The 22,331-nt window shown below is 50.9% G+C and overlaps 2 protein-coding genes across 2 annotated transcripts; one reads left to right on the top strand and one right to left on the bottom strand.

The window, feature by feature from the left end:
* Positions 1-302: 302 nt before the first annotated feature.
* Positions 303-14,727, top strand: LOC122370527 (maternal embryonic leucine zipper kinase-like). The gene is made up of 10 exons (XM_043346190.1): positions 303-578; positions 915-1,082; positions 1,559-1,735; positions 2,160-2,400; positions 2,950-3,123; positions 3,489-3,564; positions 4,065-4,257; positions 11,885-11,988; positions 13,217-13,311; positions 13,613-14,727. The coding sequence occupies exons 1-10, from the start codon at positions 393-395 to the stop codon at positions 13,705-13,707; spliced, it is 1,509 nt and encodes a 502-aa protein (XP_043202125.1). The 5' UTR covers positions 303-392; the 3' UTR covers positions 13,708-14,727.
* LOC122370526 (nucleolar protein dao-5-like) lies at positions 5,011-11,324 on the bottom strand. Its single transcript, XM_043346189.1, has 4 exons — positions 11,222-11,324; positions 10,454-10,559; positions 10,020-10,127; positions 5,011-7,313 (listed from the first exon to the last, which is right to left on the bottom strand). The coding sequence occupies exons 2-4, from the start codon at positions 10,557-10,559 to the stop codon at positions 5,593-5,595; spliced, it is 1,935 nt and encodes a 644-aa protein (XP_043202124.1). The 5' UTR covers positions 11,222-11,324; the 3' UTR covers positions 5,011-5,592.
* Positions 14,728-22,331: the final 7,604 nt, after the last annotated feature.

Here is a 22,331-nt window from a genome sequence, read left to right as displayed (position 1 = left end):
GCACTCAGGGGTCGGGATGGGGACGCTGAGGGAGGGGGGGGGGCTGCTAGAGGTTCGATAGAGTTACATAGACGTTCTATAAATTGATATCGATATCTGGGAAAGATCTTTTGATGAGGCATCATCGTATAAAAAGGCTCATATCTGATCAAATCCGTTACGGCGTAGGACGGTAAGTGTTACGTTAACCGGCTAACGATCATTTGTGTCTCAGTCGTAATATTTGTGTAGAGCTCGGGATAAATGACTTGCTCCACCCCGAATCCCCCCATCTCCAAACAAGACCACTACCTCACGATCCCCCCCCCCCTCCCCAGGAGAACCTGCTGCTGGACGACGACAACCGCCTGAAGCTGATCGATTTCGGCCTCTGTGCCAACCCCGAGGGCGGCATGCAGGCCCACCTGGAGACCTGCTGCGGCTCGCCGGCCTACGCGGCGCCCGAGCTGGTCTCCGGCCTGCAGTACCTCGGAGCCGAGGCGGACATCTGGAGTATGGGCGTGCTGCTCTACGCCCTGCTCTGTGGCTTCCTGCCCTTTGACGACGAGAATATTGCCAACCTCTACAAGAAAATACAGGTAGGGCGTGAGATAGTGAAGGATGATGGTTAGAGTGGAGCGCTACTGGGTCGAGGATTGTGTGAGCCTGTTACGGGTGGGTCGGGATTTCTATATGGCTGTTGTGTTCATGTCAGTCTGACGGCTTGCTGTAATTCGAGCCTACAACTGATTAACGCGTGTCTCCGCCTGCGGCCACGGGCTGGCCTGTCACCGAAGCTTGTCCTGTCTGAAAGATTCTTGGGATTTGAACCCGCGCCCCCGCTCTTTCCTTAGGCCGGTGTGTACCAGAAGCCCGAGTGGCTGTCGGAGGGCTGTGCTGGGATTTGAACCCGCGACCCCGCTCTCTCTGTACAGGCCGGTGTGTACCAGAAGCCCGAGTGGCTGTCTGAGGGCTCCCTGCGCCTGCTGGACCAGATGCTGCAGGTGGAACCCAAACATCGGATCGTGGTTTCTGAGCTGCTGACCCATCCCTGGCTCACGGCTGGAACAGGGCTGCCCGTCGAGTGGAAGAGCTACTTCCAGGTGCGTACTGATCCGTTATCGAACGGGTAACGGACTCGTCACTGTGGGTAGTACCCCTCCACTGGTGGCTACTGACTACCAAGTACCAACACATTATGAGTGGATAGACATGTAGCTATCCGGTTACGGGTAGCTACTACCCTATTTTCAGGGTGTGAATATTGCCCAAGTGTGACATTCCCTTGGGTTATCGCTGAAAACCATCCCGTTGGGACGTGGAAAAGCGGCTTCCCTAGGTGTGTTTTGGTGTGCTCAGCTCTATTACATGGTGATGTGAGCCCCGCTTCAGATACGCTGTTTTCTAGTCGCCGGTGGTCGATGGAGTTCGAATGTTTCGAACTATTCTAAAACCCAAACAGTGTCATCAGAGATGCAGCTCGTCAGGTATTGATTATCCCCGAGGCTTTGTTATTAGAGCTTTGTGTACGAATTGACGCCTCTAACGCCGCCAACTGACCCCCCCCCCCCCCTCTCAGTCACGTCAGCCGGACGAGGACGTGGTGACGGCGATGGCGGTCTCCGGGGGCCGCAGCCGCGCCTGGATGGCGCGCCGTCTCTCCCAGTGGAGTTATGATCACACCACTGCCACCTACTGGCTGCTGCTGGCCGCCAAACGACGAGGGGAGCCCGTCAGACTGGCTGCGGCGCAGCAGGTCAGAGGGAGGGAGAGAGAGAGAGAGAGAGAGAGAGAGAGAGAGAGAGAGAGAGAGAGAGAGAGAGAGAGAGAGAGAGAGAGAGAGAGAGAGAGAGACTGACACAGGTGACGCAGCAGATGAGAGGAGAGAAGGAGATTGAGAGTGACGTGGGAAATAAAATAAAACGGCATTGCTGGCTATAAATCACGTCATTGGGAAGCCGTGATGGACTAGATGTCACACTCGCATTTTTGTATCCCTATTTCAACAGCCTTGTATCGCTATTTAGGTCCCGCTCGAACCTTGCTGTGACGCTCGATGCCGTTTTACGACACCGACTCGACTCTCACTCTACACCCGCTGTCTATACTACAGGCTGCAGGCTACAGGACACTACACAGGCTTTGTCTGCCAGTTCTGACCCCCTCCTTCTCCCCTCCAGATGCCTCCGCCTCCTCCGTCTGCCGCGGCCGGCCGCGCCACCCTCCAGGAGCTCACTTCCGCCGGTCTGCCCGGTCTGGTGCCGCTGGGGGACTCCCCGCACGGGCGGCCACAGTCGCTGGACACGGCGCTGGACGCGCTGGAGCAGCGCCGGGGCCTGGAGCTGGAGCTGGACCAGCGCCGCCGTCAGGAACAGGAGGAGGAGGAGGCCATGGAGACGCTCCTCAGCCTCAAACCCATCGGTGAGAGAGCGGGGGTGGAACCTTACCTCTGAGACCCATCGGTGAGATGGTCTGCGGGAGAGAGGGGGCGGGGGCAATCTAAAACCCATTGGTGAAACGATACGGTAGGGGCCCTCTGAGAGACCCATCGGGGAGCGGGGTGGGGACCTCTGAGACCCATCGGGGAGATGGGGAAGGTGAGGGGCTGAGGTCTGAGGTCTGAGGAGGAAGATATGAGGAAAGGAGGACTGGAAGTGATGGTCCTGTCCATGAGATTGTGGAGCGGTAGTCGGTTATTTGGTTCGCCTTCCGTAACTAAAACTATGTGACGAATGAGACGAAAGAAAATAGTCATGGTAGCTTCTTTACACCTAGCGTCATTATTTCATAAATGAATGCATCGAGTGGCTCGATTACAACAGGTTTTAAATCTACACCAACCAACCTAGACTGAGTTCGAATCGTCTCAGCCTCTCTGTAAGCCAGGGTATCAGATACCAGAGTAGAGATTCTCTGCCTTCCTTATCGTATCGCCGCCGCCTCTGACCGTTAGTTGTGTCATCTCTCCAGAGATGGAGCCACTGCTGGAGCGCAGCACCGGCCGCGGCTCCCAGCGTGGCCGGGGCAGTCAGCGGAGGAAACGAGCCACACCGCCCCGACCCTCGCCGACTGAGAACAAGGAGAACGACTTTCTGCAGCCCAAGGCGCCGTCACCCAGCAAAAAGACCAAGCGACGCGCCGGTGGTGAGGGGGCGCCGCTGGGGGGGGGGGGTGAAGTGGGAGGTTTGGTACTTTGGGGAGGGGATATTATGTTATGGATGCCCATAGCGTGAGCTGGCTCGTTTAGGCTGCGCTTGTGTAAAACTGATGTTCATTTAATTATCGATTCGCGGAATCGTACGGCACTGCTGGATAATATTTGTGCTGCCACCTGCCTCCTATTTGCTGACATTTCATCAAATGTTTTCGCCGTCTAGTGAGTTTTGTACGCTCGTTCTTACGTGTGTTTTGATGAGCTACCATTCCCTCATTGGACCTTTGCCTGTGGTGCCTCTATCTGAAACCCAGAGACGCAACTGACCACTATCTCGTCTCTCATCCCCTCACAGAGACGCCGTGTAAGCTGTCTCCGTCCCGGTCGGTGGAGTCAGCCCTCGACCCCGCCTTCAAGACGCCACAGAGGAGGTGGGTGGCCCTCGGACTGGGCGGGGGTCTGACACGTAGTCCGACATGGTACTGTCGTAGGCGCCGGGCGCACATCGGTGGCTCCGAGGATTATTTGCCGATATGGCGGTAATGAAACAGACGCCTGAAATATAATGGGACGATCGAGCATTTGGCATTGCTGTGTTCTTTACTCCCCTCTTCCGGTACCATCTTTTTCCGTTTTTCGTGTCATATTTTGTGACTCGTTTGCAACTGGAGTGTTCGTTAACTCTGATTACCGCCTATTTCACTTTTTTAAGGTCATTGTTTCAACTTCACATTTCTTCAGTTTTTTTTCTTAGGTATTCCGCTCGAAATTTGCCATGAAATGCATTGGTTTGCCCTCGACTATCACCCACATGTAGCTATATTGCACCGATATTTTTTACTTTTCTCCCTATCCGCCCCATCACTACCTACCTGACTACCCACCCCGTGGCCCCACTGACCCCCTGCCTCCCCCCCCCCCCCCTGGACAGGCCGCGCCCGCAGTCGGAGAATTTCCGCACACCAGATTGCGGCTCCAAGTCCTCCGCGGTGCCCCGGACGCCCATCTCGGGACGGAAGGTGTTCGGCTCCATCGAGAAGGGTCTGGACAAGATGAAGAACATGTTGACGCCTCGGAAACGCACCCAGGTGGCTGGCGACCGGCCGGCGCTCATCGATACCAAGGTGAGAACGGGGAGGGAGAGAGAGAGAGAGAGAGAGAGAGAGAGAGAGAGAGAGAGAGAGAGAGAGAGAGAGAGAGAGAGAGAGAGAGGGACGAGGGAGAGAGAGGGAAGAGAGAGAGAGAGAGAGAGAGAGAGAGAGAGAGAGAGAGAGAGAGAGAGAGAGAGAGAGAGGGACGAGGGAGAGAGAGGGAAGAGAGAGAGAGAGAGAGAGAGAGAGAGAGAGAGAGAGAGAGAGAGGGGGGGGGGTAGCGTGGGAGTAACATACAGACAGGCAGACGGAAGAGACATGATACTCAGTTACTTATAAGTATGATTGATTTGTTAGACCAGTGATACGTTGACGAATGACGATAGAACGGTTTCCGGTTTTACGTGAGGAACCGGTGAATGGAAGGAACACCGTACTTTTCGGCTTGAAGTCGAAAAGAACAGTGCTGCTTCCAATCATTCTTTGATTTGACGCGAGGTTTTACGATTTTGACGCTTCTCTGCATTGCTCTACGTCACAATCCAGTCGATAATAATGGGATGGTAATTTACAGAGGATTTCTAGAAATTACTTGTCCGTTGTCCTTGAATGTTCACGTCCAGTTCTTCTGTGCCTCCACGGGCAGAAATTTACCGATACATCCCCAGAACATCGTCAATGTTTTTGTCAGCTGACCCACCAAAGTCGATCGCGTTTTCATTCTGTATATCATTATTCGGTTCGTTCTTCTCCGATGTCGGCTCTTGTGTATTGTCACACACGGTCAACTCGGCAGTATTTTATTCAAAGACACGCTGGCGTTTGGTGGACCTAAATAATACATCGAACTAGCGACAGTCTACTGGTAAAACATGTGACATTGCCAGCTCTAATTATCAAAAAGCATTTGTGTGGTACCACAAACGAAAAGCGACCAAAATATATAACAATTATGACTTCACAAAGGCCCAAAATGATATTCACAGTCACTCGCTGGAACGATTCTGGCACTTCCCGCGCGCAGAAGCTCTACACTCAACCCTCCCCCGCGCCCTCCCTCGTTGATACGGCAGCCTAAAAACAAACTCCAGTACACGGTCACCGGAAATTGCCCGGCCCGTCGTCCGTCGCCGCCGCCGCGGAGTCTTTGTACATCTGTGGCGCGGACAATTCGTCACATTGTTGGTCCGGTCACGCGCGGCTCGCCATCCGCGTCTGCAGGGCCCTCAGATCCGTCCTCCGCCGGGGCGGCCACTCGGCCGTCCGGCCCGCTGTTTATGCTGGCGCTGTGACAGCCGATTGGCCGGCGCTGGTAGCGAGTTTCTCCCTCACTGGGTGTTTCGTCGTCCCGCCCGCCGCCGCCGGTTCTCACTGGCGACCGCGCAGCCGCTTCTTGGGCGGCACGCGCGACTCGGCGTCGTCTCTGGCGCGCCGTCCGCGTCCGGTGACGCGCCGCGCGCCCGCCTCTCCATCCTCGCTCTCACTGTCGCTGGCCTCGGCCAGACTGACGTTGGTCGCCGCCGCGCGCCGGCCCGTCGCCCGCGCCGGCGGCGTCTTGACCGCGGCGGCGGCGCGCGCGCGCCGGGCCGGCGTCTTGGCCTCCGCGTCCTCCCACTCCTCGTCCGACCCGCCGGACGTCCCGTTCTCAGCCGTCTCGGCGGCCGGCGGCGCCTTGGGAGGCCGGCCGCGGCCGGGGGTCTTCTTGACCGGCGGGGGCTCCTCCTCGCTGCTGTCGCCGCCACTATCCGCGGCGGCGGTGGCCTTCCGACCGCGGCCGGTTTTCCTCGCGGAGGGGATGTCCTCTTCCTCCTCTAGGATGCGGTCGGCCAGGCTCTTACGGCTGGCGGCGGGGCGGCCGCGGCGGCGCGGCGTCTCAGCCTGCGGCGTCTCAGCCTCTGGCTCGTCCTCCTCAGAATCCGCGGCCTTCCTCTTCGGCGGCTGCTTCTTCGGCCTACCCCTGCCCCGCTGGGTTTTCTTAGACTGGCTCCGTTCTTCCTCAGATTCATCAGAGTGCGCCTCCTCGTCGTTTTGCGCAGCAGCCTGTCTCGGCCGGCCGCGTCCCCGCGGGTTTTTCTGAGGCTCCTCGTCGTCCTGTTCCTCGTCCTCAGAAGGCGCCGCCGCGGCCGCCTTCCTGGGTCTCCCGCGGCCCGGCCTTCCCCGTTTGGTCTGCTGAGCCTCCTCCTCGCCATCGTCGTGACCGTTCTGAACGACTTCCTTCTTCTTCTTCGGTCGGCCGCGCCCCCTCTTCTTTGCCGGCGCCTCCTCCCCCGACCCCTCCCCCTCCGACTCCGACTCGGACTGCCCTTCGGAGTCGCGATCGGCGTAGTTGACCATCTTGGTGCGCCGGTTAGACTCCCTGCTTGGCTGAGTGCCCGTGCCCACGTAAAACGGCGCGCGCTTCTTCTTTTTGGCGCGCCCCCGGGCGGCTGGCGGCGGCGCCTCCTCACTGCGCAGACGGCTCACCACCTTGGCGACGAACGCGTGCGCGGGCCGCTTCTTGCGCGGCCGGTACTCGTCGGCGGCAGCCTCGACGTTGATGACGTCATCTCTGTAATCGACGCGCGCCGTGCGGCCCGAGCGTCGGCCGCCATCGCCCGGGGTGTCGGACGGCTGTGCGCGGTGCACCCGCTGGATGTGCGCGCGCAGCGGGGCGTTGCCGAAGAACCCCTTCCCGCAGAAGTCGCACTCGTGTGTGCGCTCCTTGTGCGTGATCTGGTGGCGCGTGAGGAACGTTTCCTTGGAGAAGGCGCGGTCGCACTCGTCGCACGCGTACAGCAGCACGCCGTCGCTGTGGTCGCGGTCCACGTGCGCAATCAGCTGCAGCTTGAACGCGAACGCCTTGTCGCACTGGCCGCAGCCGTAAGGCCGTTCGCCCGTGTGAAGTCGCTGGTGGAGGCGCAGCATGCCGGCCGAGGCGCACTTTTTGTCACACTTGGGGCACGTGAACTCGCCTCTGTGCACGGCCTTGTGCTTCAGCATGAAGCCCTTGGTGACGAAGCGCCGGTTACATTCGTCACACTTGATCCGCTTGACAGCGCGCCGCTTCTTGCGCTTCTTCCGGCTGTCTCCATAGTCCGAGTCGTTGTCCTCTGCGGAAGGAACAGAAACGTCACAAATACAGTCATTGACAGACGTCCTCCGCACGGGCATATCCAGTGGAGTGTTTAAGGCACTTGCCACTTCCGCTGTGTCCGAAATTGACGCAACTTTGTCGTTTTCTCTGCATAAAAAAACGATTGAACTTATGAAGGAAAAGATACACTTCTTTAAATTCCACAGCAAGACCACGGATCACCTAACGGATCGGCAACTCTCCCCGCTTCCCATTGTTATCGGTGTACCCGCAGAGCGGGCTGCCATCTAGCGGCGCGGATATCTTCACTAAGGAGGGGAGCCGGCCGCCCGCCGCAACCAGTGTTAAAAGGCACGGGGAAACGGGTGTGAACGCAACACCCGTCCGTCGTTTTCATCCTCAGGATGTTCAGATCAAGTTCAAATCCTTCTCCTCCACGCAGCAGCTCTCGATCCGGGCTGGACAGGCAACTTTATCTCATGCGGGCTGCTCCCTTGAAGCGCACCACTGCTCCCAAGGGAGCACACCCGTAGCCGGGTGCAGAGAGTGCTTGGGGGGCTGGTCGGCCTGTCCATTCGGACGGGCTCAGCCCCGGTGACTCTCTAGGGTGCCTGTCCAGACCAACGTTTCTCCCAATTCCTATAATCCTTCCGGCTCTGCAATGGTCTCTTAACCCGCGCCGGGCCGGGGGTTGTTTGAACACCCCCCCCCCTGCGTTTTTTCGCAGATATCTCAAAAACATACCTGTTTCATGTTTTTGGCATACCTGTTCGTGCATCTTTTCCGCACATGTTGTGAAAATTTCAGACCCAGGTCGCCTTAGGTCAGGTCACCAGGTCACGCCAAGTGACCTTACCTCAGAAAAAAATAAGAATGCTCGTCATAGCTACACCGAATGATCGATTGCCTTGAAACTTTCAGCGATTGATAAGAGCAGCATTATCTATAAAATGTATATCTCGGAATTTTGATATCGGTGACCTAAGGTCAGGTCAATTGTGCGTTCTCTCCATTATATGAAAGTCAATGGGAGAAAATTGAAAAGCGTCTGTTTTGCACGAACGCTATTCTAGACACTCTCAAAAATCGAAATGTAGGTAAAATTGACACACTGAACCGGAAAATGGCAACTGTGACCCCTCGTTACGTCCCCGAGGTCATCTCAAGTCACGAACAGAATCTAACAGTTTTTCGCTAATAACTTCTGATAGAGGCGTGCTAGAGCGCTGAAAACGCCTCAGATGTGTTCGGCTCGACGTTGCGGATCGACTGATATGCAACATGACCTTTTCCGGTCAGGTCATGACCTTGACCTGAGGTTAAGTTTTCAAGTTGACCTTTCAAGGTCAAATTATAGCTCACTCGAAGCGTCTTGACGAGAGGAACACGATGCTGGCAAAAGTAATGTCATGGCTCTTTTGAGTCAAAAGTTATTACCAAAAAAAAACGTTTTTCCTAAACACGGCTATTTTTTAGTTTTTGCCCTCTGGAGGCTAAACGGTTGACCTGAGGTCAAATCGAAGAATACAACTCGGTAAGACCTGTAAAAGAGCTATCGAATGCACTTTTCCGCGGCGCTGTAGTTCTGTTGGTTCCCAAGTTATGCGTCGGGTGTTTCGAAAATTGTTGAAATAGACAAAATTTGCCTTTAATGACCTATGGTGACTTGACCTTTGACCTGACCTAAAAAATGACCATGTATATCCGCCATTATTTCTTACGCCCTTTGGAATGCCGCTTACCCCGTGTGGCTACGTGGCCCAGAAGCCGAGTTAGGGGGAGGGGGCGGGGGTTTCACACACCCTCGGCCCGGCGCGGTTGGTACCGTGTACCGGCCCGGCGTGGGTTTATACTTTATGCAAGAATATTTGTGAAAGTTACAGGTTTAATTTAATCGGCAGATGAATATTCATCAAAACTATACTCATGAAATATATGTAAGAGATGACAACGATCGGAAAATTACCAATTTCTCGATGGACGTTAGGTCGCCCACGTGGGTATGAAAACAACGATTTTCATGACGAAGTATACAATCTCAAATACTTAACCTGTGTCTAACGATTCTTGCCATTCTCATTTATACCATAGATATCTTCTGAGCTAGCTGAGAAACCATGTTCCGCAGAAAAATCACTTAATTAGCTCCGACACGACGCCCTCAACACGCACGAGGCCGGCCGCGTCCTTAGTGAAGATAGTTCACCTAAATGCCCACCAGGTGGCAGGGGAGACAGGTTGCGGGGGGGGAGTTGCCGATCCGTTATGTGATCCGTGGCAAGACATAAGGAAGCGATGTGGCATTCAGCATACAGCATATAACTGTGAAAACCCATTACCCATTAACCCAAAACACATTACCCAAAACCCATTACCTACCCGGGCTCTCGATGGAGTGCAAGTCGAGGCCTCGAATGTGCACATACTCGACACATACTCATACTCGACTTGCACAGTCAAGGGGAACATTTATAGCACTTGCCACTCCCGCAGTGTCCGAAAATGACGCAACTATGTCGTTCTCTCCGGGTAAGATAATGCCCTTTAATCCCACAGCAAGGCATAGGGAAGCAATATGGCAGGGAAGGGAGCAACAGGGAAACAATGAGGAAGCAATACCTTTATACAACCAGTGCTCTTCAAAGTTGTATGAATGGGCGCCTCATTATTACCCAGCCGTGTGTGAACACGGCAGGGTAGCCGTGAAAACCTCAGTACCCACCGGGGCTCTCGATGGAGTAGTCGGAGAAGTCGTCCCCGCTCATATAGTCCCGCGCCAGGTACGTCGGTCCGCCGTTCAGCTCCAGACGCTTCAGCACGATCTGGGCGGCTGGAGGAGGGGGGGGGGGGTCACTCAAACTCAATGCTGAATGAGGTTTGTTATTGAATACACCCTGGCGCACATCACTGATTGTTGTCACCGTTTGGGACATTGTTTTAGCTGTTTGGGCTATGGGTTTTCCCAACTAGAGGTTTAAAAAGTTGATCACAACTCTGTGAATTAGGTAATGAAACAGAGGTTTAAAAATCTGCTGATCACATTTCTGAGTGTTAATTGTCATCAATACAGGGATTTGCATAAAGCACAGGTCTACCACTATTCTTCTCCATACTTTGCCACGCGCCACCAATCCTCGTCTCTCAGCCGTTTCATACATGCTGGGTCCTTTTCGTCGTCCATCTCGTCGTCGGAGTCGTCCTGCAGGGGCGAGTTGTTGCTGCCCTCCGTGTCAGCATTGTAGCCATCCGTCTGAAGCGCCATCTGTACACAGATCAGGCAAACTGAGTACCCCGAATATACTGACCAGCTGTTCAGCTTTTTAGCCTAGTTGTTACCGTTATCATCCTGGCCAAAAGCAGATAGCAGGAAAAGAAAATAACTTGTGAGGTTGCAGTGTAGGTAGCAAAGTTTATCACATAGGTACCTAGTTGTAAAATGTAACATTTATGTAAAGTATGTGACATGTGTCATTGATTTCCTAAGCTTCACTGTCAGTAACGGCGGAACACCTTCAATTAAGGGGGCAATGCCGACTTTTGGTCCCATTCTTTCCATGAACGCCCATAGGGCTAATGTTAAAATGCCAAAATCAAAGGGGGGCACGGTGCCCCGCTGCCCTCCCCGTTCCGCCGCCTATGTTCACTGTCAGGAAAGTGTTATCAAGTTTTATTCATTTTTATTTGAACAGGTATTCATGATCAAATTATGGCATGTTGATGTTTGGCTCAACAACATAAAGTAATAATACCTAACTGATATAATCTGGTAGTCAATTTATTTAATTTCACTTGCTTTTTAAGAATGTACCACTACCAGCGCTTGCACTTCGCGGTTCCAGTTCGCAGAGCCATCGACAAGACAAACATTTATTTTAGCAAGAGCCATGAAGACATACCATACACTTCACTGCTGTTAGAACTTACTGTGCGGAGTCAGTTTGGTGAACAATTGATCAGCTAAAATCCCAACAATTTCCTAAAGCAATAAAACTTTCTCCCCAGTTTTCAACCCTCTCAACCATTCGCATTTTATTCACAAGTTTTGTTTATTTTGAAATGTAACACGTGCGCCACAAATGTGCACAGTCTGAAGTTACTAAAATGTGCATTCAACCAGCCTTTTGAGGTCTCCAGAGTGCAAGGAAATGGGCTTTCTTTGTCTATTGAATGTTTCGGAACTCTATTTAAATGTTTTACAGCTTATAGTAGCTTTTTTGGAGGTAATTTAGTTGACCCACAAGATGGCCGCTGGATTATCGCCGGCGTCTGCTGCCATATAGCTGCCAGATGAAGCTATTTGAGTAGAGAGAGAAAAAAGCTTTACTACCATTTGTGTAAAGCTACCTTTTTGTTCGTAATCGTCGAAACCCTCTATATTTCTAATCATCCCAAACAGGAAGACGGCGATGGCAGGTACCTTCGGGAAAAAGACATCAAAAAAGTTCTGTTAATCTGAAAAGAAAAGTGCCACGGTTGCCGTTCCAGCGAGTCGCATTTTGTCTCCGGCCGTCGGCTATTTGACCCGTGCCGCTGACCAACCCCCCCCCCCACCAAGGCCTGCCTGACCGCCTGTCCGTGGTGCCGCAGAAAATGCTAAACGTGTCGGCGACGGGAGCCACGGACCCTGACCAGGTGCTGATCGACCTTCAGCGCGAGCTCTGGAGTCGCGGCATCGTGCTCAAACAGAAAGGGTGAGTGGCTGTCAAAGGAGGGTTGGCAGTGCTGGACGTGCAATAAGTAAGAATCTAACTGTGTCGAAAATATTCGCCCCGCACCTGCTCACAATAATGATCCACCAAGCTACGGCGATCAGACTTGCCGATTTACGGGGGCTTGAAACACAAGCGCCTCTATAGCCAGCGTTTCATAGCTTTAGTTACACTAGCGCGCCACCAGGTGGCAGTAAGTGCACCGCAAGGCTGATGTTTACTGCCACCTGGTGGCGAGATACCGTAACTACAACTATGAAATGGCTGATGTAGAGGCGCTAGTGTTTCGAGCCCCGTAAATCGGCGAGTCTGGTGAAATCTGATGTTTGCTTTTTCGGTGATCAAATCAATACCGTCTTATCAATAGCGGTATTATACTCTGGCGAACCTAAGAAAGTATGAAGCTAAAGCTCCTTGAATCATTTTGTTACGTATTTTGATCACTGGACGTGCATGGTTCAAACTTCGAAGAAAATTCGTGTAAAAAGTCGTGAGGGAAATATTCTTCAATATATTTTCCAACATCAAAACGTGCATCAATGGTGGTTGCGCTTTGAATCCGGTCTTCCTTAGGTTTACCAGCCTATCATTCTACATCACTGTCGAGTCAATCCGCTTTGTTATGCAATTGATTGATGTTTCTTTCCTCTGGCTGATCCGAGCCCGAAAGGTCGCGTGCCATTCCGCAAAGGATTTTCCGTATCATGTCTATGATGAAAATGTCAAATATGGTTGGGAAAATTGGTTGATTGTGCATGGCACCTCAACCAAAAATGTTGTTCTGTTTTTCGCATTTCATATTTTGTTATTTTCTACATAATTGTAAAAAAAAGTGCAATAAATGATGAATTAAAGAAATTCAAAGAAAATCAAGAAAATTATGTTAATTTTCCCCTCTGAGCGGTACCTTCTCCCCGTCCGTTGCCGCCTGATGCTGATTTCTCCCTCCCCCCTCTCCTCCATCCAAGACGGACTTCTTGCTCTCACCACTTATTGTCCCATCCACTACCTAACGCTAATATATACATAATATTTACCTCTGTCTTACCTCTGGGCTCTGACTGCCTCTCTGTCCCCTTACTCCGCCCCCATCGACACTGGTACTGTATTGTATTGTATTGACATCAAAAGCCTTCTACATATAGCATGGCGATTGCGGCTTGACCTGATCCATTCTCTGACATTCACTGACCCTTCTCCGTCCCTTCAGGTACACACTGCGGGGAAAGGTGGCTGACCCGCTGGGAAAGGCCAAAATGTCCTTCGAGCTGGAGGTCTGCATGATCCAGAGCCTCAATGTGGTTGGTACGTATCGCGGGGAGGGGGGGAGGAGGGGGTTCCCGTCAGGTGTTCGTCAGCTGATAGAAAGGTAGAGGGTTAGTTTAGTTGAGTAATTGGTTTTGGATCGTGTTTTATAGAAATGAGTGTGGGGATGTGAAGATATGCGGTGATATAGGCCAGGGTGTGTCTAGTTTGCGACATCGATTCAGATTTCAGTGTGCCCACATTTTCGAGTGTTTTACCCCTCCCTAAGTGAGCGCATGGTAACGTATTCCCCTCTCACTGTAAGCTGCCCCCCCCCCCCCCCCCCCCCCACCCCCGTCAGGTATCCGCCGTAAGCGTCTAGAAGGGGACGCCTGGTGCTACAAGAGGATATGTGAGCAGGTTCTCCGCCTGGCCGGACAGCAGACGGCCGTCTAGCCAATCAGAGCACAGCAGACGGACGTCGGCACCAATCAGATGTCAGGCTGGCCTCTGGTGACCAATCAGCGCCTATCCAGGCCCGGTGGGGGCCAATCACAGTCGAAAGACACTGTCAGTGACCAATGGTGGGCCGTGTGCTGTCTGCGCCGGCCAATCACAGTCGAGATGACGTCACGGCCGGCCAATGAGAGCGGAGAACGTGTTTCACAGTCAATCACGTGCGTGTTTTTGTCAGGGACCTCGCTGTGCGCGCGTGCTTAGTGCTAAGGCTGCCCCGGGCCGGGGCAGACGAGGACCATGTAACGTCGTGTGCTGAATTTGAGTCTGCCTGGTCATGACTATGATATTGTTCTTCCAAGCGTACTCAATGTGGGTTCATTTTCATTTATCAGCCCATCGTCGATTTTATAGTAATTCACCATTTCTTGTCCTTTCTGTCTCACGTTAATTACTCAACACGCCTTAGTCCTGGTGTAAGCTTCCGTCCTTTTTGCTAGATTATTGGCACACTAAGGTCTTGCCTGTCTTGCCCTGCTTTCCGTGTTTAACCTCATATGATAATGGAGAGATGTGCGGTGTCAATATGTTGGTCTACTAGACTGCCCTGCTGTTTCGTTGAGGGATGTGGCAGTGATGCTTTTTCTAGCTCAACAGAAATGGCCGAAGGAGAAATTGGCAATCCAGGATCAAAATGTCTCGAAACAATGTCACGTGCAGTCTTTTGTCGTGTCACTCGCATAGTTTTGTGCCGCTGACGTCGCTATGAGTTCTCTGGAGCTTTTTCGCGAGCCCTCGCATGAATATTGCTCAGCACGTGATTTTGTGAGTGAGAATACCTCCTAACTTGTACATAGACCTAGTGTGAATGAGTGTTTTACGCGAGTGTTTTATATGGCGTGTGACATGTACATTGTACAGGCACTGGGTAGATACTGGGCTAGAGGATGCGCTATTCTAGATATAGCTTTCTTCCCTCACTGTCTTAGGTGAAATAAACACTCCATTGGATGCGTCCGTTTATTTGTTTTCGAATAGGGAAACAAGTGTGAATCGTTGGCACGACGGCTGCTGACGTTATTTGACCATGGGTGGTTAACTTGCTCGCAGCGTTTTGGTTGAAGTAACGTGGTGCAGAGTTGACCGTTTCGATGGTGTTTTCAATGGCTGCAGGCGTCTACCTAGGGCGCTACCTTGTCCGATGCATTAGGCTTGCTCGCTGACACATGATTTTATTCCTCTGATTCAGTGTGCTTTGTGTGGCCAACCTCAGCTTACTCTATCGCACGCCTTGTAAAGTAGTAGTGCAGCGCTTTACCACTAGGTGGCAGCACATGCACCGTTTGCGACGAGCGACTTCGATCAACACCAACAGTCCGCTATTCACCTAACACCTAACGCGTCACCTAACACAACATTGTTCGTTTGTAGTCATGATCACATCCGCGGGCAGTATCGATGATGAGTTTTGTTTGTTCAGACGAGACGAGACGAATTTTGTTCAGCTACCTACACTAGTCAATCACATGAGGGCACTGAAGGACAGATTACGCCCCGACCCGCCAAACGTCAGAGTGACGGCTCTGCTGGTCGCCGTCAGACACATCAGATAGTGGTAGAAAGCAGCACTCCTACAACAGCAGAAGACACTCTGGAGTGTCCGCACTGAGTGTCTGAGTGGCCTGTCTCTGCGGGGCACTCCCGCTCCACCAGGATAGTCTGTCGGTGGTCCCAGAAGGGCTTACAGCGCGTGCACCTGTCAGTGGTCGACTCGGTCCAATGTCCACCGGCGGATCCGGAGGGGAGGATCTGGGGCATAAATGCCCCCATCCCGCGGCGCCCGAAATCGGGGAACATTTGCGGTTTTTCGAGAATAAAACAAAAACCAAACAGCTTTTACCAGGAAGTTTGTTTGGCACTCCACAGTTCTGCGTGATAAACCAAAATCCAATAAGTCTTTAGAATTTAGAGAAACATTTTCGTGATATGCCTCCCCCGCAGCGTCCAAGACTGCCTTCCTGGATCCGCCAGTGGAGAACCCCAATGTTCCCCTTATTCCCCGCATTCCTGTCTCTAATGGTGTGCGAACAGACCGAGAAGATGTAGCCCCTCCCCCCCCCCCACACACACACACACAACGAACAAAACATAACAGATTAGGTAGCTGCAGATTATTATTGCTCGACAGAAAATAAAAACGCTTAAATACACAAGTGCGCTGGTCAGATCGTTGTTGATGACCAAAAGATATTACCTTTTTTGTGCGACGCACGTGAGTGGGGGACAGGGACGTAGCCAAGGGGGAGGGGCCGAAGGCCACGACGGGGGCCAGTATGCTCTTCCCCCCCGAAAAGTGAAATAAAGCTAAATAAGAAATAAAAATAAATAAAAACAGCTGCACCACACCCCAAAAACTAGTGGGCCAAATCCGAGGAGTTTTCCTTTTTGGAGGGGGTACGACACTGGGCCGCGACCTCAGGGGCGGATCCAGGCATTTTCGGGAGGGGGGCGGCAAGTCAAAATAGGGGCGACCTGGCAATTCGGGGGCGCTTCATACGAAGGGGCGCCAAACCGTCGTCAAACCCGCGCCGTGCTGGGGGACGTTGTCATGCTCCCTCTCAGTTTTTTTGCAAATATCTGAAAAACAGCTGTGCGCAGCGCTGCCGTTTTTAGCACACCTTATCATGCATCTTTTCTGCACATGTTGTAAAAATGTCAGGCCCGGGTCATGCAACGGCAGGTCACGAGGTCATGCCAAGTGACATAACCCCAAAAAGTTAAAATGCTCACCATTGCTATACCGACTGAACGGTCGCTTTGAAACTGTCAGCGATTGATGAAAGCATCAATATTCATGAAATGTATATCTCGGAATTTTGATATTTGTGAGCTAAGGTCAGGTCAGTTTTACGACATCTCCAATCTCCATTAGGTTAGGTATATACCTTAGTTTATGAGAGACAACTGAAAGGCATCTCTTTTGAACGAGCGCCATTCTAGACAATCGCAAGCATTAGGATGCATGTAAAATTAACACACTGAATAAGGAAATTGCACCTGTGACCATTCATTATGTCCCACAGTTCATCCCAGGTCATGAAAGGTCCACAACAGTTTTTTGAAAATAACTTTTGATAGATACATGCTAGAACGATAAAAAACACCTCAGTTGTGCTCAACTTGACGATACGGATCGACTGATATGCAACATGACATTTCCCAGTGATGTCATGACCTTGACCTGAGGTCAAATTCCCAAAATTACCTTTCAAGATCATCCTATAGTGCATTCGACGCGTCTCGACGACAGAAACGCAATGCTGGCAAACGTTATGTCGAGACTCTCTTGAGTCAAAAGCTATTGCAGGAGAACATTGTTCGTAAAACTGCTATTTTTAGAGTTTTGCCCTCTGGAGGCTAAACCGTTGACCAGAGGTCAATTATGAGGGCAGTTTACGGAAACACCATTGAAAGGGCTATTAAATGCGCTTTACCGCGGCACTATAGCTCTATTGGTTTCCGAGCTAGGTAGGTATGTGCCGGTGTTCCGAAAAATGTTGAAATAGACAACATTTTACCTTTGATGACCTTTGGTGACCTGACCTTATTTGACCTAACCTAGAAAACCGCTTACCGCGTGTCGCTACGCGACCTAGGAGCCGAGTTAGACGAGGGGGCGTGACACCCCCCCCCCCCCAGCACGACGCGGAATTCGGAAAACTCAGACCACCAGCACGGCGCGGGTTAAAAGTCGTAGATGGGCGCGTAGAACCCCCTCATGCTTCCTTGTAACCCGCTCCGCTGCCCCATGTTATGAACTATAAGTTGGGGCTTATCATCAAAAGAAAAAAATTGGCGCAATTATAGCAGCGAGGTGGCGCCATCTTGTATTTAGTTTATGCAAGGCAGCGAAAGCCTTCCTTTTGTCTTGTGATTTAAAGTGTTTGTATTGTTTGTGGAGACGGCTGCGAGTGTTTGAAAATTCGCGCTGTGTTTGGTGAAAGTGCTGTGATAGTGTGAAGTGGTTTTCGAGCTGCGGAAGCTCGTATTTTGGTCGAGTGAAATTGGCCTGGGCCGACTCGGACGCCATCTTCTTCAGGAGATCGTAGTCGGCTTGGCTCCAGTGTCAATATGCCGTCAAGGAACCACAGCCAGCTTTTCCTAATGCATTCTGAGAAGGGGTAAGTGTTTAAAATCCACCTGATTCTACTCTTTAGTATCGTCTTCAGTGGATATTAGTGGTGTCAATCGGAACTTGGATCTTCGGAATTCCGATTTTGTCCAATGTCCAATTCGGAATTCGGTTGGACAATGACAGCAGGCTTTGGACAACTTTGGACAATCGCTTGCTACACCTCAACATTTTTATAAAGAAATCGTGTTTAACATTGATTGGCGCTTTCGATATGATTACCACTTTTGAGCTGGTAACGATACATTAAAAGCAAATTAAATAACGGTGTTGAGTGTAAACTATTGCGTAGATGTCGGACATCTTTGGACAAATGGCTGGCTTGGACATTTTTGGACGAACGGTCGACGTAAGTATTGGACATTGGATAGACATTGGACATATGTTTTCTGAAATTGACATCACTAGTGGCTTATGCTTGAATTCTTTCCACTGGCGGATCCTCGAGCCAGCAATGGCGCGTGCCATTTCGCCAGGATTTTCCGCATCACGTCTATGATGGAAAAATGATAAGGAAAAATGATTGATCGTGCATGGCACCTCCCCCAAAAAGTACTGGATAATATTTCTTTTGTTTCTTTCTTGTGATACCTATAGTTGGTCATAGGTGGGCAGGTAGGTATTTTTACAATTGTTGATTTCCTTCATCTTGATCTTGGTCTGCGTTCTCTGTATTGATGTTCATGGCTGTAAATAAGTGCGAGCACCAATTTGACTGAATGGTACGGCCATCTGACGAAACAGATGTCACTGTTCATTTGGGAATTTCGGCAGTCGTATGGCATATTCAGAAGGTGACAGATGTTCTGCCGCTCTACCCACTTGCCGGATTTCGAGAACAAAACCAGTTAGAACCGGATAATGCCGCATTTCTCAGCTGGCACTTCTCGATCGGGCATTCAAGCGCGCCATGGAAATCTCGCTAGCGGGTAGTACTAGTGTCAGCGCAGTGCAGTGGCTGGCATTTATATATCGCTGTAAACCGTAACGTTCATTCGGTGATCTCCAATGATCATAAGTTCCGGAGATATGGATAAGATCATCATAGGCTGTGCTGGGACGGACGTATGGACTGCCGCTGTACCTACTCCCAACGCCTGGTGTCTGCCCGCCCCTCTCTCTCCCCTCTCTCTCTCTCTCTCTCTCTCTCTCTCTCTCTCTCTCTCTCTTTTCCAGTCGCTCATTCCCTCCCTAATTTCCTTTCTTCCTTCCTCCCACTTTCTTCTGTCTCTCTCCCTCCCTCCTTCCCTCCCTCTCTCCTGCTCTCTTCTATCTCCGAGCCTCCTTCCAACCCCCCTCTCTCTTTCTCTCTCCCGTCCACTTCCTCGGCCCTCTGCCTCTGACTCGGTCGGCGTTTTCAATGTTTTTCCCCATGTTGACGATAAAACATAATTATTTATTGATGTACATTTCCACTCTAAATAGGATTGCTACCTAGCATTCTAACTAATAGTTTTTATACTGGGAAGTCGGAGTTGTTGTGTTAACTTCAACTGTTTTACGACGTGCTCTTGTTGCTCATTGGCCCAGCTGGGTAGGCGTCATTCGACACGCGCTCTGTTTATGACCGGTATCCTCCGGAACTGAGCAGTGGCTTCGGATATAAAAAACCGACAAAACCACCCGCGGGCTGGCCGCAGACAGGCCATTGGATTTCCCAAACTTAATTACATCTACAAACTACACATCTACCTGCCGTTATTCTTGATAGTTTGTGAGGAAACTCGAATAATGACATTTTGCGTGTTGGTGCCTACTGCCAAAGCATAATTTATGTGTAGCTTCTCTTATCCAGCCACTCTTAGAAATTTAAAGCAAAAAATATAATTATAATAATTCTGCAAAGTCTTTTAGTTTTGACGCTCCGCTAATACCGTACCGCTGATAAGCAACAGCAGATGGCAGGTACGCTGGAGTGCGAATTTCGCCATGCAACACTCATCTAACATCTGATAGCCTTTATTACCTTTATGACCTTCTCCTCGGAAAATGACAAAATGAATGAAAGTGATTATTTATTGATGAATTGATGATATTTCGGTCGCAGACTTTCGTCTAAATCGAATTCGTTAAATCGTACAAGGCAAAGTAGCGAGCAAAAGTAGATAGCCTTCCTCTATTTACCATGTCAGATTTCCTGGAAACCAATCACCCAGAGCGCTGGTCCTGGTCCGGTCTGGCGGCCATTTTGTTTTTGCTCGCGCTCCTGTAACTGATGGTGTTTTAACAACTTCCCCACCGACATCGGCGGCGACGGAAACCACCAAGGCTCTCTGGGCGTCGCTCAGGCAGTTTTGTGGCCATCCGCCCCGCCCCTCCCCCCGGACAGCCCCCCCCCCCCGGACAGCCCCGCCCGCACGGCCTTCGCTGGTCTGTCTGGATCTTTTGTTCGAAATGGCGACTATGACAGGAGCAGGACAGTTATGAAAGATCAGCAATATAATCATCAGACTTTTTACTCGCATTCCTTCATTCGCTCGTCCGCCTGTTCGCTCGAGTGAATTCGTTTCTTCAGTTGCTCCCGAGCAATATATACGATACAAAAATGAATAAACTGTGACTTAGAGGCAGAGCTGACCAATCAATGAGCGAACGAAGAACGAACGAACGAACGAACGAACGAACGAACGAACGAACGAACGAACGAACGAACGAACGAACGAACATGGATGAATGAATGAATGAATGAATGAATGAATGAATGAATTTATTAGTTTGCTAGTGAACTATTGAATGAAATCACGAAATAATGAATGAACGAACGAACGAATGAATGAATGAATGAATGAATGAATGAATGAATGAATGAATGAATGAATGAATGAATGAATGAATGAATGAATGAATGAATGAATGAATGAATGAATGAATAAGCAAAAGAATAAGCTACAATGGTGGCAATGCAAGTTCTCCCCACTTGCTTTTTTACACTGCAATTTGTTACTTAACCCTATTCCTGGCGGGGGGGGGGCCTCAGGAGCCCCCCCTGAGGTTTTTTGGTTATTTCTCCCAAACGCGTTGAGCTAGGAAGCTCAAATTTTCTGACTTTTCCTAAAAGGCTTCTACGCAACATGTCTGAAAATTTTGAGTTGATCTGACCTCAGGTCAGGTCACCAGAGGCGATTTGGTGACCCTACCTCAGAAAAGTTTGCAATCACGCCAGAGCTAGATTTTTTGACCGATCAATTTCTTCTCTTCAGGCTTTAGTTAGGGTACCAGTATGTGCAATTTGTATATCTCGGAATTTTGATATCGGTGACCTAAGGTCAGGTCAGTTTCGCGACCTCCCCATTATAAGTCAATGGGGGAAAAATCAACTCCCTGTTTTTACCACTAAAACGGGTCGGAATGGCCCCATATACCATACATGACTTCATATACGATCAACCTTCACTACCTTGAGGTCTGTTTTGCTGTTGGGCAGCTGTGAGGTCATGTGACGTCATCAAAGGTCACCAAAGGTTTTTGGCCAATAACTCCGTACAGGAACAAGATACAGACGCGTGGATGGTCTCATTGTGTTCAGCTCGTCAAGACGCATCGAATGATATACATGATGACCTCGAGGTCACGTGACCTGACGTCAACCTTTGACCTTGACCTTTCGAGGTCAACATATATATCATTCGATGCGAATTGACGAGAGGATCACGATGATGCCCTTAGTTTGTTCCTATCTTGACTAATTCGAAAGTTATTCGAGAAAAACTCTCTCCATATCTAGCGCCGCCATTTTGACTTTTTCGACCCCTGTGACGTCATCTTTGACCTGACCTGAAAATGACCTTTGTAAAAATTGTAGACCTTGTCCATGCGTATCCGATGCCGTTTACCGCTTGTCGCTATCTTGCTTCGTTCTCGAGATCTCAGGGGGGGGGCCGAATCGGCCCCCCCCCCGCCAGTTTCTTGTCCCGGCGGAGCCCGCCAGGAATAGGGTTAAACCGTTGTCCGTCTTCCGGCTCATTATTTGAACCTGACCAAAGAAACACCCTCCCCAGTTTATCGCCGCACCGTGTTCCACCGTTCCGGGCTGGGGTGAGCCCCTGACGGCGCCGGTGGCGAACGGAGCTGCCGGCCCCGTGTCAGCCCATTGTCCGCCGCCACCTGCCGCCCCGCTCCCGGACTCATTAGCGCCACTAATTGGCCCAGAGCGGGGTGCCGTATGCTGATGGGCTGACCTGGGGAGGCGGAAGGGTGGCGGGCGGCAGGGGTTTCTTTCTCTGCATTTTCTTGTGTAACTAGCTTGCTGACTGTTTAGGGATTTACTTAGCAAATGTCTAAAAGGGCCACATAGCATGTTAACTAAATTTTGGTGGGTGGAATATGTATGGCTTGATGTAGAAGGAATGCGTATCTTCCTTTGCCTTTCCGCTCCGCTCTTTCATTTGCTCACCTTTTTGACATTCATTCATGGGCCTGGATTTTTTAAGAA

The sequence above is a fragment of the Amphibalanus amphitrite genome, unplaced genomic scaffold (genome assembly GCF_019059575.1).
Source record: "Amphibalanus amphitrite isolate SeventyFive unplaced genomic scaffold, NRLGWU_Aamphi_draft 001141F_arrow, whole genome shotgun sequence".
NCBI classification, from domain to species: Eukaryota; Metazoa; Arthropoda; class Thecostraca; order Balanomorpha; family Balanidae; genus Amphibalanus; species Amphibalanus amphitrite.
Note: the sequence above shows the minus strand (reverse complement) of the source record. Positions and strands in the feature narration are given on the sequence as shown.